General features: G+C 47.0%; 1 protein-coding gene across 2 annotated transcripts in view; it reads left to right on the top strand.

Moving 5' to 3' along the window:
* TRIM35 (tripartite motif containing 35) overlaps positions 1–14,736 on the top strand; it is a 29,245-nt gene extending 14,509 nt beyond the window's left edge. Inside the window, exons 3-6 of one of the 2 annotated variants that reach the window (XM_047857052.1) lie at positions 7,453–7,683; positions 11,353–11,375; positions 12,196–12,314; positions 13,719–14,736. In XM_047857052.1, the coding sequence (XP_047713008.1) occupies positions 7,453–7,683; positions 11,353–11,375; positions 12,196–12,314; positions 13,719–14,296 (951 nt within the window). In that variant the 3' untranslated portion in view covers positions 14,297–14,736. The remainder of the gene's footprint in view (positions 1–7,452; positions 7,684–11,352; positions 11,376–12,195; positions 12,315–13,718) is intronic. The other variant, XM_047857053.1, reaches the window with a different exon arrangement.
* The last annotated feature ends 2,793 nt before the right edge of the window (positions 14,737–17,529 follow it).

The following is a 17,529-nucleotide window of genomic DNA, read 5'->3' as shown; positions in this document are numbered from 1 at the left end:
CCAACCCAGCTGCTCAAGCCAACAGTGACCTAGGACTCTTTAGCTCCTCCTCTTTCCCTCTTACTCCCCGGATCCACTCCATAGCAGTCCTGTCTCTAACTGCAAAATACATAATGTCCACCTGCCGTTCTGTTTCCAGCGTCCTGGCCATGTCTCCGTTGTTTCTCACCTGGCCGCGTACCAGGGCCCCAGCCTTCTGCCCTTCTTCTGCAGTCCGTCTCCATGGAGTGGACTGATGTTTTAGAAAAATACGTTGATTGCGTCACTCCTCTGCTTAAAACTGTTGAGATCACACAGTCCAGACTCCTCACCGTGGCCTTCACGGCCTTCATCCCACCCTTCCCTGCTCCTCGGTTTCGTCTCCTCACATGCTTGGCTCCAGCTACATTGGCCTGCCTTCTGACCCTCACGTGAGCTGTCTCCTCCCGGATCTCCCATAAGGGGCACTTTGTCATTAGTATCTCAGCTCAGACGTCCCTTCGGAGAATCGTTCCCTGATCACCCTACCCAAGCAGCCTTCTCCTTTAGTTGCTCTCATATGTCCCCATTTTGTGTTCTTTGGAACACTACGTTACCTGCAATTAACTTCCTATTTTTTTTTTTTTATTTACTCCCATTAGAATGTAACGAAAGCAAGCGCCGTAGTATCTGAGAGGATTCTTGGCACACAGTAGGTGCTCAATAAGGGGTTGTAAATTGAATGAGTGAATGGTCTCCCCTCTGTCCCCACTGTCATTGTCTATGGCTGGGCACCCTCTCTTCCTCTGAGTCCTGTGCAGATTGGCAGCTGGGTTTCTGATGGGTTGTCCTGGCTTTGTTCTGTCACGCCCTGGGTGAGTACTTCTACTAAGTACAGCTCAGCTGAGACCTACCTGGCTTGGGCTGCCTGGCACTCCCCTCCCATGCCCATGTGCCCACGGGAGGAGACTAGGCTTGAGAAAGAGCCTCCTTAACATCTGGCCAAGGAGTTTCCCCGAGCCGCAGAGCTGATGGAATAAGGTAGAAGAAAGGATCGTGAAAGGTGGGTGGCCAGGGCAGTAACGGCAAAGCCGACCTACTCCCAAACCCAAGCCTTGTCCTCCAGGCACATCCCTCACCCCCTGCAAAATAATTCCCTCATCTACGGAAAGAGAGCGGCTTCCTCTTACTAGAATGTTTTTAAACGTTCACTTGAGAGGATGCATGTGAAGTGCCCAACAGAAAAGTCCTTCCAACAACTCTCGCGTCTTATAGACCATCCAGCTGGATTTGAGAGGTGTTTTCACTGTTGCAGTGAATCATTTTGTCATACCGTCAGAGCCAGAACACACGTTGAGCTTCCGATCCAGACAGGAAGTGACTGGAACCTCCCACCCTGTTCCGATCCAGACAGGAAGTGACTGGAACCTCCCACCCTGTGGTCAGAACACTCGTAGTGAGTTGCTTTTCCCGTGGTCGCTGTGGAATCCTGGAGCTCTGCCTCTGTGGCTTGAGCTCCTTTGTGGCCAGCCCCATCCATTCACGTGGCTGGCCTCATCGGGATTGCAGTGGAGGTGCCCGGGGCATGTCCGTAGGTCCGGGTGCTAGCACCTGTCTGCCCGTCCCAGGCGCTGTGCAACTCTCGCGTGGCCAGGTGTCAGATTGCAGGACTCCTATGTGATTCATGCTTTCCCCCTGAGTCCAGTCTGTGCAGGCTGATGAGGGAAGTGAAGGCTTTGATGTTTACCCCTTCAAGGCTCCGGATTGCCAGCCGGCAGGGTAGCTAGACTTGACTTTGCACTGGCGGGGTTTTCCTGCCTGCTTTTTTATCTTTCTGTGGGTCAGAAATCCTCCGGCGTTTCACTGTCTCTCCCACCATGCACAACCCATCTTTTGGGCCTGGTATTTCAGCAGTACCCTCCCATTTGCATGCCTTTGACAGTCAGTTTGTACACCGGCTCACGAGTATAAAGCCATTTGTGTTTCTTCTGTGAACACCAGTTCACGTGCTTTTTTTTTTTTTCCTTGGAATATTTGCCCTTTTCTCTAGTGGATTCATAGGAGTGCTCTGTATATTAAGAATAACAGTCTGTTATCCGTTGCAAATATTTTTCCTCGCTTGTCATTTCTTTTTCAGTGAACCACTTTTACCTTTTCTGGGTCATTTTCACTTTTTCGGTGAATATTTTGTCACATATTGTCAGAGCCATGAGCATATTATTCATCATGTACTGAACTTTTCAATCTCGAGATCGTGACCTGCCATTGCTACCGCACACATTTCGAGTTGTTTTTCCAGTGGTCATCTTAGAATTGTATTTTTGTGCTTCACTTTATTAGTAGTCTCTTGCCATTTAGAACTTGTCATGTTTAGGGCGCTTGGGTGGCTCAGTGGTTAAGCATCTGACTCTTGATCTCAGCTCAGGTCTTGGTGTCAGGGTAATGACTTTAGGCCCCATGTTGGGCTCTGTGCTGGGCATGAAGCCTACTTTAAAAAAAAAAAAAAAAAAAAAACTTCTTATTTTTATATCCATTCAATGATCTCCTTTGAGGCTTCTCAGTGTTTTACTGCTGTACAAAAGGTCTTTTTCATTCCAAGGTGAGAAATATTTCTCTGCTTTTTCTTTGAGTGCATTTATGGGTTTGTTTTAACTTTTAAAAAGCTTTTTGTAGTTACGATTAGGAGTATGTGTATCGTTAATGATTTGGTGGGGGTTTTTTTAATTTTTTTTTTTAACGTTTATTTATTTTTGAGACAGAGAGAGACAGAGCATGAACGGGGGAGGGTCAGAGAGAGAGAGAGGGAGACACAGAATCTGAAACAGGCTCCAGGCTCTGAGCTGTCAGCACAGAGCCCGACGCGGGGCTCGAACTCACGAACCGCGAGATCATGACCTGAGCCAAAGTCGGATGCTTAACCGACTGAGCCACCCAGGCGCCCCAATGATTTGGTTTTATTTTTTATTTTTTTTTTTTTGAATACATACCTAGTTTTATTTATTTATTTTTTTTTTATGAAATTTATTGACAAATTGGTTTCCATACAACACCCAGTGCTCATCCCAAAAGGTGCCCTCCTCAATACCCATCACCCACCCTCTCCTCCCTCCCACCCCCCATCAACCCTCAGTTTGTTCTCAGTTTTTAAGTCTCTTATGCTTTGGCTCTCTCCCATTCTAACCTCTTTTTTTTTTTTTTCCTTCCCCTCCCCCATGGGTTCCTGTGAAGTTTCTCAGGATCCACATAAGAGTGAAACCATATGGTATCTGTCTTTCTCTGTATGGCTTATTTCACTTAGCATCACACTCTCCAGTTCCATCCACGTTGCTACGAAAGGCCATATTTCATTTTTTCTCATTGCCACGTAATATTCCATTGTGTATATAAACCACAATTTCTTTATCCATTCATCAGTTGATGGACATTTAGGCTCTTTCCATAATTTGGCTATTGTTGAGAGTGCTGCTATGAACATTGGGGTACACGTGGCCCTATGCATCAGCGCTCCTGTATCCCTTGGATAAATTCCTAGCAGTGCTATTGCTGGGTCATAGGGTAGGTCTATTTTTAATTTTCTGAGGAACCTCCACACTGCTTTCCAGAGCGGCTGCACCAATTTGCATTCCCACCAACAGTGCAAGAGGGTTCCCGTTTCTCCACATCCTCTCCAGCATCTATAGTCTCCGGATTTGTTCATTTTGGCCACTCTGACTGGCGTGAGGTGATACCTGAGTGTGGTTTTGATTTGTATTTCCCTGATAAGGAGCGACGCTGAACATCTTTTCATGTGCCTGTTGGCCATCCGGATGTCTTCTTTAGAGAAGTGTCTATTCATGTTTTCTGCCCATTTCTTCACTGGGTTATTTGTTTTTCGGGTGTGGAGTTTGGTGAGCTCTTTATAGATTTTGGATACTAGCCCTTTGTCTGATATGTCATTTGCGAATATCTTTTCCCATTCCGTTGGTTGCCTTTTAGTTTTGTTGGTTGTTTCCTTTGCTGTGCAGAAGCTTTTTATCTTCATAAGGTCCCAGTAATTCACTTTTGCTTTTAATTCCCTTGCCTTTGGGGATGTGTCGAGTAAGAGATTGCTACGGCTGAGGTCAGAGAGGTCTTTTCCTGCTTTCTCCTCTAAGGTTTTGATGGTTTCCTGTCTCACATTTAGGTCCTTTATCCATTTTGAGTTTATTTTTGTGAATGGTGTGAGAAAGTGGTCTAGTTTCAACCTTCTGCATGTTGCTGTCCAGTTCTCCCAGCACCATTTGTTAAAGAGGCTGTCTTTTTTCCATTGGATGTTCTTTCCTGCTTTGTCAAAGATGAGTTGGCCATACGTTTGTGGGTCTAGTTCTGGGGTTTCTATTCTATTCCATTGGTCTATGTGTCTGTTTTGGTGCCAATACCATGCTGTCTTGATGATGACAGCTTTGTAGTAGAGGCTAAAGTCTGGGATTGTGATGCCTCCTGCTTTGGTCTTCTTCTTCAAAATTCCTTTGGCTATTCGGGGCCTTTTGTGGTTCCATATGAATTTTAGGATGGCTTGTTCTAGTTTCGAGAAGAATGCTGGTGCAATTTTGATTGGGATTGCATTGAATGTGTAGATAGCTTTGGGTAGTATTGACATTTTGACAATATTTATTTTTCCAATCCATGAGCAGGGAATGTCTTTCCATTTCTTTAAATCTTCTTCAATTTCCTTCATAAGCTTTCTATAATTTTCAGCATACAGATCCTTTACATCTTTGGTTAGATTTATTCCTAGGTATTTTATGCTTCTTGGTGCAATTGTGAATGGGATCAGTTTCTTTATTTGTCTTTCTGTTGCTTCATTGTTAGTGTATAAGAATGCAACTGATTTCTGTACATTGATTTTGTATCCTGCAACTTTGCTGAATTCCTGTATCAGTTCTAGCAGACTTTTGGTGGAGTCTATCGGATTTTCCATGTATAATATCATGTCATCTGCAAAAAGCGAAAGCTTGACTTCATCTTTGCCAATTTTGATGCCTTTGATTTCCTTTTGTTGTCTGATTGCTGATGCTAGAACTTCCAGCACTATGTTAAACAGCAGCGGTGAGAGTGGGCATCCTTGTCGTGTTCCTGATCTCAGGGAAAAAGCTCTCAGTTTTTCCCCGTTGAGGATGATGCTAGCTGTGGGCTTTTCATAAATGGCTTTTATGATCTTTAAGTATGTTCCTTCTATCCCGACTTTCTCAAGGGTTTTTATTAAGAAAGGGTGCTGGATTTTGTCGAAGGCCTTTTCTGCATCGATTGACAGGATCATATGGTTCTTCTCTTTTTTTTTGTTAATGTGATGTATCACGTTGATTGATTTGCGAATGTTGAACCAGCCCTGCATCCCAGGAATGAATCCCACTTGATCATGGTGAATAATTCTTTTTATATGCCGTTGAATTCGATTTGCTAGTACCTTATTGAGAATTTTTGCATCCATATTCATCAGGGATATTGGCCTGTAGTTCTCTTTTTTTACTGGGTCTCTGTCTGGTTTAGGAATCAAAGTAATACTGGCTTCATAGAATGAGTCTGGAAGTTTTCCTTCCCTTTCTATTTCTTGGAATAGCTTGAGAAGGATAGGTATTATCTCTGCTTTAAACGTCTGGTAGAACTCCCCTGGGAAGCCATCTGGTCCTGGACTCTTATTTGTTGGGAGATTTTTGATAACCGATTCAATTTCTTCGCTGGTTATGGGTCTGTTCAAGCTTTCTATTTCCTCCTGATTGAGTTTTGGAAGAGTGTGGTTGTTCAGGAATTTGTCCATTTCTTCCAGGTTGTCCAGTTTGTTGGCATATAAGTTTTCATAGTATTCCCTGATAATTGTTTGTATCTCTGAGGGATTGGTTGTAATAATTCCATTTTCATTCATGATTTTATCTATTTGGGTCATCTCCCTTTTCTTTTTGAGAAGCCTGGCTAGAGGTTTGTCAATTTTGTTTATTTTTTCAAAAAACCAACTCTTGGTTTCGTTGATCTGCTCTACAGTTTTTTTAGTTTCTATATTGTTTATTTCTGCCCTGATCTTTATTATTTCTCTTCTTCTGCTGGGCTTAGGCTGCCTTTGCTGTTCTGCTTCTAGTTCCTTTAGGTGTGCTGTTAGATTTTGTATTTGGGATTTTTCTTAATGATTTGGTTTTAAAGTAAATACTTCCTACTCTGTTGGGAAGCCTCTGGATCAGACAGATTTGAAGTCTTAAGATTGGAAGGCAAATAAGTTTTATTTATTTTTTTTAACTTGTTTTATTTTTTATTTTTTAAAATCTACGTCCAAATTAGTTAGCATATAGTGCAACAATGATGTCAGGAGTAGATTCCTTAGTGCCCCTTACGCATTTAGCCCATCCCCCCTCCCACAGCCCCTCCCGAAACCCTCAGTTTGTTCTCCATATTTATGAGTCTCTTCTGTTTTGTCCTCTCCCTGTTTTTATATGATTTTTGTTTCCCTTCCCTTATGTTCGTCTGTTTTAGTCTCTTAAAAGTCCTCATATGAGTGAAGTCATATGATTTTTGTCTTTCTCTGACTAATTTCACTTAGCATAATACTCTCCAGTTCCATCCATGTAGTTGCAAATGGCAAGATTTCATTCTTTTTGCCAAGTAATACTTCATTGTATATATCTACCACATTTTCTTCATTCATCCATCGATGGACATTTGGGCTCTTTCTATACTTTGGCTATTGTCAATAGTGCTGCTATAAACATGGGGGTGCATGCGTCCCTTCGAAACAGCACACTTGTATCCTGTGGATAAATGCCTGGTAGTGCAATTGCTGGGTCGTAGGGTAGTTCTATTTTTAGTTTTTTGGGGAACCTCCATACTGTTTTCCAGAGTGGCTGCACCAGCTTGCATTCCCAGCAAGTAAGTTTTAAACATCGTTGTCATTTGCAAGGCACTTGGGTGGCTCAGTCGGTTGAGTGTGCAACTTTAGCTCAGGTCATGATCTCACGGTTGGTGAGTTCGAGCCCCACATCAGGCTCTGTGCTGACAGCTCAGAGCCTGGAGCCTGCTTCAGATTCTGTGTCTCCCTTTCTCTCTGCCCCTCCCGTGTTTATGCACTCTCTCTCTCAAAAATAAATTAACATGCAAAAAATTTTTAAAATACATTCAAAAAATAAAAAATGGTTCTTACAACAACAGTTCATTTCTGCGATTCAGTATTTCCCTTGCTGTTGCGCACCTAACCAAGATACAGATTAGTGTGTGCTGAGGAGGATCCAGACTATAGGCGTCATCTAGAAGCAGTGATTCAATTTGAGATTTCAATTTATCAAGACAATCTCATTATGCTGTGTGCTTTAAACTTACAACTCTGTGCTGATAAAACTGCACCTGCATTTTACCTGTCGGGGGGTCTGCTCATGGTTTCCTTTGAAAACAGAGCTCCTTTGCTAGAAACCTCCGAGTCACGCGGCCAGGTGCTGGCCAAGGGCTTCCATCCGAGGCTGACCCTCTGTGGCTCCGTCCTGCTCTCTGCCGCAGGTGGAGGCTGCCTGGCTGGAAGGGCGAATCCGGCAGGAGTTCGACAAGCTTCGCGAGTTCCTGAGAGTGGAGGAGCAAGCCATCCTGGATGCCATGGCCGAGGAGGCGAGGGAGAAGCAGCGTCTGGCTGAAGGGAAGATGAAGCGGCTGGCAGAGGACACAGAGGCTCTGGCCCATGAGATTGAGCGGCTGCAGGTGGAAATGAAGGAGGATGACGTTTCCTTTCTCATGGTGAGGGGCTTGCCGCCTGGCTTCAGTGACAGGGACCAGGTGTTCAGGAGCCGGTGGGGAGCCAGAGGCCCCCGGCCCCGGCCCACCCCGTCTTCCCATAGTCTTGGGGTGCTGGGCCCTCGGAGCCTTCGGAGGAAGTTCTCTGCCCATCAGGAGGCCAAGAGGGTTTTCATCAGAGTTCCCTTCTCTCTGCCTCTGTCTCCTTTCCTTCTCCCTTGCCCTTCCTCTCTTGTACTCACTCTTGCTCTCTTTTCCTTTCTTCTCTCTGCTCCAAATGGAGTACTTGGTAAATAAACTTTTTATTTTGGATTAATTTTAGATGTATGGAAAAGTGGCAGGGATAGCCCTGAGTGCCCCCGTACGCCTCTCCTCGTTTCTCCCATTGTCGACACCTTACATCATCTTGTGGCACATTTGTCCGCGGGAAGCTGACCTGGGTGTGTTGTAATTAACTAATGTCCAGACTTCTTTGGAGTCACCACTTTTTGCGTTACTATCCTCTTTCTGCTCCAGGGTCCCATCCAGGGGCCCACAGTGCATTTAGTTGTCCCGTCTCCCAGTCTCCCCTGGTCTGTGACAGCTTCTTCTTTTCTGTTTTTCATGACCTTGGCAGTCCTGAGGAGTTCTGGCCAGATGGCCTGTTCTCCCACCTGGGCTTGTCTGATGTTTTTCTCGTGATCAGACAGGGGTTATAGGATTTTACAAAGAAGACAAAATGGAATATTCTAGAGTTATACAATTATTTTAACTTTTTAATGTAAATATGACATTTTGATATTCTCTATTGTTTTCTTAAGAAAAGGGTGACTTTGGGGCACCAGCGTTGGCTCAGGCAGTTGGGTGTCAGACTTCAGCTCAGGTCATGATCTCACAGTTGTTGAGTTCGAGCTCCGTGTCAGGCTCTGTGCTGACAGCTCGGAGCCTGGAGCCCGCTTTGAATTCTGTGTCTCCCTCTCTCTCTGCTCCTCCCCCACTCACGCTCTGTCTCTCTCGCAAAAAGAATACACATTAAAAAAAAAAAAAAATTTTTAAGTAGAAGGGTGACCTCTTTCTCTCTTTAAAAAATATCTATTTAGTTGATTTTTTTTTCTTTTTATTGCTTTCATCCCCTGCCTCCTGCCCCTCATGAGTCACTAGGTCTTTATAGAGATGTTTCTATAATGGAAAGCTAGTTTGGAAATCGATTAGGATGGTGAGGTATCTCCTCCACTTAGAGAACAGCCGAACCCTCTGGAAAGGGGACTCTTTGTAGAGTGGATTGAGAAGGGACAGGGACATCTTCCATTCAAGCTGGGTGGGTGTCACATCCCCGCCAGGGACTGTTGGGGTACTCTGCGTCATACAAAGCTTTGAATCCTGATGTCTGCTGTCTCCAAAATGCCCCTGATAATAAAATCATTTGGTGGATTCTAAAAGCTAGATTCCTTACTGTTTCTGTTTAGGAAATTGGGAGTGTCGTCTTGCCCAGTGACCAGTGTGCTTTCATGACCTTTTTTTTTTAAGCTTATGTATTTATTTTGAGAGAGACAGAGTGCCAAGTGAGAAAGGACCAGAGAGAGAGAGGGAGAGAGAGAATCCCAAGCAGGTTCCGTGCTGTCGGCACGGACCCCAAAACGGGGCTTGAACCCACAAAACTGTGAGATCGTGACCTGAGCCGAAATCAGGAGTCAGATGCCTAACTGACTGAGTCAGCCAGGTGCCGTGATTTTTTCTTTCTTAATGTAACAGTTTTATTGAGATAAAATTCACATATTGTATAATTCACTCATTTAAAATGTGTAGTTCAGTGGTTTTTACTGTAGTCACAGAGTTATACAGCCATCACCATAATCAGTCATAGAATTAGTTTTACCCCCCCAACAGAAACCCCGTACTCTTTAGCTGTCACCCTCCTATGCTCCCCGTCTCGCCCCACCATCAGCCCTCAGCAAACGCTAATCTACTTTCTATCTCTAAGGATTTGCCTAGTCTGGACATTTTCCATAAATGATTTCTATAAATGATTTCTATAAATGGAATCACATAACATGTAGCCTTTTGTGACCAGCTTCTTTCACTCTGCATGTTTTGAAACTTTATCTGTTACAGCATGTATCAGTACAGGACTGAATAATACTCCGTTGTGTGGATATGCTACATTTTATTTACCCATTCATCAATTGGTGGACATTTGGGTTGCTTCCACTTTCTAGCGATTATGAATCATACTGCTATAAACATTCATGTGCAAGTTTTTGTGTAGACATATGTTTTTATTTCTCTTGAGTATGTGCCTAGGAATAGATTTACTGAATCATATGGTAACTTGTAAGTTTAACCGTTTGCCAGGCTGCTTTCTAAGCAACTGCACTGATTTTATAGTCCCATCAGCAGTGTATGAGGGTTAACTTCTCCACATGCTTGCCAGCGCTAACTTTCTTTGAAAATGTCTTATTATTTTTAAATTTTTATTTTAGAGAGCGAGCGTGAGCAGGGGAAAGAGAGGGGCAAAGGGAGAGAGAGGGAGAAAGAGAAAGAGAACCCTAAGCAGGCTCCGTGCTGAGCACGGAGCCCTGTGTGGGGCTCAATCCTGTGACCCTGGGATCACGACCTGAACCAAAATCAAAGTTGGACACTCAACCGACTGAACCACCTAGGCACCTCCTGACTTTTTTCAAATAGCCATTGCCGTGGGTGCAAAATGGTATCTCACTGTGGTTTTAATTTGCATTTCTTCAGTGGCTAATGATATTGAACATCTTTTCACGTACTTGTTGGTCATTTGTATATCTTTGGGGGAACTGCACATTCAAATCCTTGGTCCGTTTTTTAAAGTGGGTTGCTTGTCTTTTTGTTGTTGAATTGTAACGGTTTTTAGGCATTATGCACACTTTGCAGGTATGTGATTTGTAAATATTTTCTCCCATTTTGTGGGTCATTTGTTCACTTTCTTGGTAACTTCCTTTGAAGTACAGAAGCTTTTCCTTTTGATGGAGTCCGGTTGGTCTGTGTTTTCTTTGCTGTTTATCCTTTTGGAGTCATATCTAAGAAACTATAGTCTAATCCAGAGTCATGAGTTTTATAGGCTTAGCTCCACATTTAAGTTTTGAGTTAATTCAGAAAATTTTGGGTGTGGTGCAGGGTGGGAATCCGTCTTCAATCTGTTGCATGTGGACGTCTGGTTGTCCCACTGAAGACCATTTACCGAAGACCATTCTTTCCCCAATGAATGGCCTTGGCACCCTTGTAGAAAACCAACTGACAGTAAATGTGAGGGTTTACTTCTCGACTTTGTGTCCATTAGATCTGTATGTCTGTCCTTATGTTAGTACCACGTTGTTTTCACTACTCTTGCTTTTAGTAAGCGTTGGAGTCGGGATGTGTGAGCCACCAACTTTGTTTTTGCCCAAGATTGTTTTGGCTATTCTGGTTCCCTTGAATTTCCATACGAATTTTAGGATCAGCTTATCAGTGTCTTTAAAGAAGCCAGCTAGAATTTTGATAGGAACTGTATTGAATCTGTAAATCAGGTGGGGGAGCATTGCCATCTTAACAATGTGAAGTCTTCTGGTCCATGAACATGGGATGTAGGGCTACTTTTGAGATCAGAAACTTACTTTTTTTTTTTTTTCCCTGTGCTTATGGCTCTGTTTTTTGTTTGTTTGCTCGTTTGTTTGTTTTTTCTTTTAGAAACACAAAAGCCGAAAACGCCGGTAAGTTGCCAAAGCTGATGGAGGGGAGGGGAAGAGCAGGCAGAAATACCAGGGGTGCCAGCGCCAGTGGCTCCAGGGCCAGGCAGGTAATGAAGCCAGCTGGGTATGACCCAGAGGGAGTGGTGGGGACTGGCCAGGTGGACAGAGCCCTCCTTTGAGCCATTCCACTTCCGATTTATGCTGGTGAAGTGTTGTTTTTCTGAGTGTGGAAAATCACCGTCCGTTGTGTGGGGAGAGAATGTGTCATCTTGCACATGGCTTGTATTTCTCAGGGGGCCATCCCAACGTTTAAGCTTATCTCTTGGTTAGCCCCTCCCTCTGAGCGCCTCAGGGACACACTGGTTTGTGTTGATGTCTGTTGGGCTCACAGCAATGAACTGTATCCCAGTCACCGCTGTATGAAGGTGAAAGAGAATGCTTTGGAGAGTAGTGAGTTTCCTGGCACCGAAGGTGTTCAAAGCGAAGGCCAATGATACGTTCAGACATTGGGACTAGGGGACCCTTACGGTCCCTTCTGACTCAGACATCCCATGAGCAGATATGTAAGTATGCTTTGTGCCCTCAAGAAGGGGAACTGTGTCTGAGAACCTCCTATATATATTTATCCCAGCTGGGGCAGGTTGAGCCCAAATACTGAATCCTGCAGAGAGCTAGGAGCAGCCTAATTGGCTACTGGCTCGTTTCCCATCAGAGACCAGCCCAGGTTTGTCATGGGTAGGATGGCCAGGGAATGAGTCCTGTCACCCGTGGCCGGCTGACCCAGTTAGGCCCAGGATGCACGGCCCCAGCCCTGCCCACCAGGCCTTCCCTCCCTTCCCAGCCTCTTCTGCACCATGGAGCCAGAGCCCGTCCAGCCCGGGATGCTCATCGACGTCTGCAAGTACCTGGATTCCCTGCAGTACCGTGTCTGGAGGAAGATGGTCACGTCCGTTGAATCTGGTGAGTGGGGGTGCGGGCAGGGTTACAGGAAGGAGGGGGGTACATTACGTGAGGCACAGAGCCAGCTGCACTCCTCTCTTTTAGCTTCCCATCCTGTCGGACCTTCTCCAGCCTCTTTCAGACAGGTGCCTGGTGCCCTCTCCACCCCCAGCCCCACCACTCAAAACCCTCTGGCAGAGCCCCTGTCTTTGGGTCCTGACACTCGGCCACCTCTGCAGAAAGAGGAGCTGGGTGCCCTCTCTGTTCGGAACTGGACCGTGTAGGTTATGGAAGGTCTCCTCCTTTCAGGATCGCCTTTCCAAGGTGACACCAGGCCACGCGAGTCACTGTGTTTGTTGGGCGCTACGGACTGAGTGTTTGTGTCCCCTTACATTCGTAGGTTGAAGCCCAACCTCCAATGTGATGGCATTTGAGGTGCGGCCTTTGGGAGGTGATTTGGGTTACATGAGGTCATGAGCATAGAGCTCCAGGATGGGGTTAGTGCCCTTACAAGGAGAGGCACCAGAGGGCCGGCTTCCTCTCCTCTGCCCAGTGTGAGGACACAGCAAGAGGCAGCCGTCTGTGAGCCACAAGGAGGGAGGGCCTCACCCAAACTGAACCACACTACAGCCCAGCCTCAGACTTCAGTCTCCAGAACCATGAGAGGGACATTTCGCTTGTTGAAGCCACGCAGCCCAGGGTATTTTTGTGTAGCAACCCAAGCTAAGACGTGATTTTGTAGGGAGAAATGTCAGTGACCCACCCAGAGAGATGTTACGTGCTTCTCCAAATCGTCATGGAGTTTTGTGAGCACCCGGGCCCCTGCTCCTGTTGGTTTCCTGTGGCTGCTCTAACAAAGGACTGCACACTGGGTGCCGTAAAATGACAGATTTACTTGCTCTCGCAGTTCCAGGGGCCAGAAGTCCAGAGTGCTGGTGTCGGCAGGGCCGTACTCCCTCTGAAACCTATAGGGAGGGCCTTCCTTGCCTCTCTCTGGCTTCCGGTGTTGGCCAGCAATCCTTGGCCGGCAGCTGTAGCCCTTGGATCCCAGCCCTTGTCATCACCTGGCCTTGTCCCCTCGTGTGTCTCTGTCCCTTCTACTTTCTTTGGCAAGAACAACAGTCATGTTGGGTTAAGGTCCCACTCGGCTCCTGTCTGATGTCATCTCAGTCACATCTGCCATGACCCCACTCCCAAATAAGGATGCCTTCTGAAATACTGGCGGTTAAGACATCCCCATCTTTTTCGGTGGGGCACAGTTCAGCCCATAACCCTGCCCCTCAGCCCTGGACAGCTCCCTCCACGCCCTGGGGCCAGTTGGGACACAGCGGGTCACTTTGGGGGGATGGAGGCATCGGCTGGTGTGGCAGGCAGGCAGCACCTAAGGTTTGCTGATTCGCCCCCGCTGTCCCCCTCTGCTCTCAGTGCCTTTCAGCTTCGATCCCAATACCGCGGCCGGCTGGCTCTCGGTGTCCAATGACCTCACCAGCGTCACCAACCACGGCTACCGCGTGCAGGTGGAGAACCCAGAGCGCTTCTCCTCAGCGCCGTGCCTGCTGGGCTCCCGTGTCTTCTCGCAGGGCTCCCACACCTGGGAGGTGGACCTGGGGGGGCTGCCCAGCTGGCGGGTGGGTGTGATGCGGCTGCAGCAGGACGCCGGCGCCGAAGGCCACTCGCACAGCTGCTACCACGACACCCGCTCGGGCTTCTGGTACGTGTGCCGCACGCAGGGCGTGGAGGGAGACCACTGCGTGACCTCGGACCCGGCCACGTCAGCCCTGGTCCCGGCCATCCCCCGCCGCCTGCGCGTAGAGCTGGAGTGTGAGGAGGGCGAGCTGTCTTTCTACGACGCGGAGAGCCACTGCCACCTCTACACCTTCCACGCCCGCTTCGGGGAGGTGCGGCCCTACTTCTACCTGGGTGGCATGCGGGGGGACGGGCCTGCCGAGCCTCTGCGCATCTGCCCCCTGCGGATCACTGTCAAGGAGGAGCTGGATGGCTGAGGTTGGCCCGGAGCCGGATGGATGCTGCCTGGGACCGGGTCCGTGGTCCTGCTCTCTTTCTGCCCTTCCTCAGTCCACGTTCACCTCAGTACCTCTGAACCGACTGCCTCTGCCAGCATCTTCCTGCTGACCTGTCTTGTCCTATTCCTATGGCTCCAGGCCCCAGACCTTCTCCTTCATTTCTGGTCCCTTCTCTGCCCACGGTTAAAAGTCATCCAGGAGACCCCTCACTCCCCAGAGCCATGGCACCTTCAGGATGTGAATTTTCTAAACCCTAATGCCAGGATTTCTGGGGATGACATTTGCTTCTAGAATGGGCCTGTTTTTTTTTGTTGTTTTTTTTGTGTTTTTTTTTTTTAATTTTTTTTTCAATGTTTTTATTTATTTTTGGGACAGAGAGAGACAGAGCATGAACGGGGGAGGGGCAGAGAGAGAGGGAGACACAGAATCGGAAACAGGCTCCAGGCTCTGAGCCATCAGCCCAGAGCCTGACGCGGGGCTCGAACTCCCGGACCGCGAGATCGTGACCTGGCTGAAGTCGGACGCTTAACCGACTGCGCCACCCAGGCTAGAATGGGCCTGTTTTTAAAAAAAAATTTTTTTAATGTTTATTTTTGAGACAGAGCATGAGCGGGGGAGGGGCAGAGAGAGAGAGAGACACAGACCCCGAAGCAAGCTCCGGGCTCTGAGCTGTCCGCACAGAGCCTGACGCGGGGTGGGCCCAAACCCAGGCACTGAACCCGCAAGATCATGACCTGAGCTGAAGTCAAACGCTTAACCGACTGAGCCACCCAGGCGCCCCTAGAATGGGCCTGTTTTAAAACGTAGGTTTTATTATCCAGGTATGGCAAGGCCAGTGGACCTGGAGAGGGCCGCAGTTGAAAAGAGATTGTTATTTACAGCTCCCAAGAGGAGGGCCCCACTGCACCTTTGGGAGTAGCCACACAGGGCAGCGTCAGGGGAAGCATCAGGGTCTGTGAGGAGGCAGGGGGAGTTGAGGAAGCACAGGTTGGAGACTTTATTGTGGTTTCAGCGATAGGAACAGGTGGGGCAGGGCTCTGGGTAGACGGGTTTGAGATCTTCCAGTTCGAATCATTTTGGCAGGCTCTGGGACATAGGGGCTGTCCCCATTTGTCAGGGATGATCCAGAGGGGAACCTTGGCCCCCAGTGTGAGAGCCAGGTAAAGGAAGTGGTTGAGGGTATAGCTCAGGATGGGTTGGTTTGCATATGAAAGGCGTGCTCACCGGGGAGTTGATTGCTTTCTCCTGGGAGGAACAGGTTCCCCTGGCCTGTGAGGCCCCAGATGCCAGAGCCTCAAGAATACAGAAAATAAGAAAATATAGTTCATACAGGGCTGCTGCTGGAGCTTTGGGGCAGGACCTGGGCTCAACTTGTCTATCACTTTATACCAGTATTTTAAAACTGCTCCCCAGGATCCCCTGTGGTCCCCTTGGGGAATAGGCAAGGCTGCCCATCAGATTAGCTCTGATTTATCTATTTGCACTTCTTGGACTATTTCACTTAAAAACACTTTTTTTTTTTTTTTTACATTTTAGCCTTAAAAAGTGACTTCTACAATGCAAGTGGAAAAAACCCCACAATTTTAAAAAGCACAGTTTAGACCTGTTCCTTCTCTGGGCTTCAGTTTCCTCATCTGGGGATGAGATAGGAGGACTGGGAAATTATGTCCTGTGATTGCTGTGGAAGAAACAGCTCTGATTCGTCCTCATAAAGTAATGAGGGACCCCCTTTCATTCAGGTCTGGGGTGAGAAGGGCGGGAGATGGCCTCGCTTGGCCTTTGCTGCCCTCCCTGGCCTCAACTGCTTGTCTTACACCCTGTCGCCTTTCATGTTGTCATCCTGATTGCTTCTGCCCCCTTTCAATTCCTGTTATGCCTACAAACTTGCACCTCCATCTTCCTCCTTGCTCATGCCTGCAGATAAATGTTGATTGTCCGCTTGCCCTGTCCCAGGAAACGGAGTGGTAGGAGGAAATACTGTCCCGTGGGGGTGGTGGTCTAATCAGGGGGCACATTCCCGACCGAGGACTCGAGTTCTTTCTTCCCCCTGTGTCCCCACCTCACATAAATGGGCTTTTAAAACAGAAATGACGACTCAAAACTGAAGCGTTGTCAACAGGATGTGTACAATCAGTAGGGGCCACGGGGAGGGACGCGGTAGGAAATGCCACTGGGTGAAGGGGGCTGGGTTGGAATGTTGGCTGACTGGCATGTGCAGGTGGGAAGGCACTTGGGCTCATTGACGCTCAAGGCACTTTGGTGACCAGCACTTGAGACCAGTGTGCATTCTCTTGGTGTTTATCTAGCCCATCAAATAGAATCTCTGCAAAAATCTTGACCTGAAATTATTTTAAGTTATAATAAACTTTTAGAAATGTTTTTTTATTTCCAACGTAGATAGTGGAAGGGGTTTTTTAAAGAGTACAATTTGGATAGCCTAGGCCTCTTTTTTAAAAAATAAAAATGATATTTGAGCTAAAACCCACTTTTTCTTTTGACATTGTCCTTTTGTGTCCTTGGAAGCAAAAGTTCATCCATATTGTAGCATGTATTTGACTTTGTTCCCTTTCATGATCAAGTCACATTCTGTTGTGTGGATATACTCCATTTTATCTATTCTTCAGGTAGTGGACATTCAGATCGTTTTCATCTGTTGCCATTACAAAGAATGCTGCTGTGAACCTGCCTTGTACATGGGTTGTACAAGTTTTTGTGTGGACGTAGGTTTTCTGTTCTCTTGGGTATATACCTAGGAGTGGATTTGATGGATCATACATGAACTCTGTTTAACCCTTTGGGGAACTGCTAGGCTATTTTTTTTTTTTTTACGTTTATTTATTTTTGAGAGACAGAGTGTGAGCAGGGGAGGGGCAGAGAGAGAGGGAGACACAGAATCAGAAGCAGGCTCCAGGCTCTAGGCTCTGAGCTCTCGGCACAGAGCCCAACGCAGGGCTCAAATCCACCAACTGTGAGATCATGACCTGAGCCGAAGACAGACGCTTAATCGACTGAGCCACCCAGGTGCCCCTAGGCTATTTTTCAATGTAGCTGCACCATTTTATATTATTAGAGGTGCACAAAGGTTCTGGTTGCTCCATATCCTTGTCAACACTTGTTACTGTCTTAGCCATCCTAATGGGGGTGAAGTGATACCTCATTGTGGTTATTTATTTGGGGGAGAGAAGGTGAGTGGGAGAGGGGCAGAGAGAGAA

Source organism: Prionailurus viverrinus, chromosome B1, assembly GCF_022837055.1.
Source record: "Prionailurus viverrinus isolate Anna chromosome B1, UM_Priviv_1.0, whole genome shotgun sequence".
Classification (NCBI taxonomy): domain Eukaryota; kingdom Metazoa; phylum Chordata; class Mammalia; order Carnivora; family Felidae; genus Prionailurus; species Prionailurus viverrinus.
Note: the sequence above shows the minus strand (reverse complement) of the source record. Positions and strands in the feature narration are given on the sequence as shown.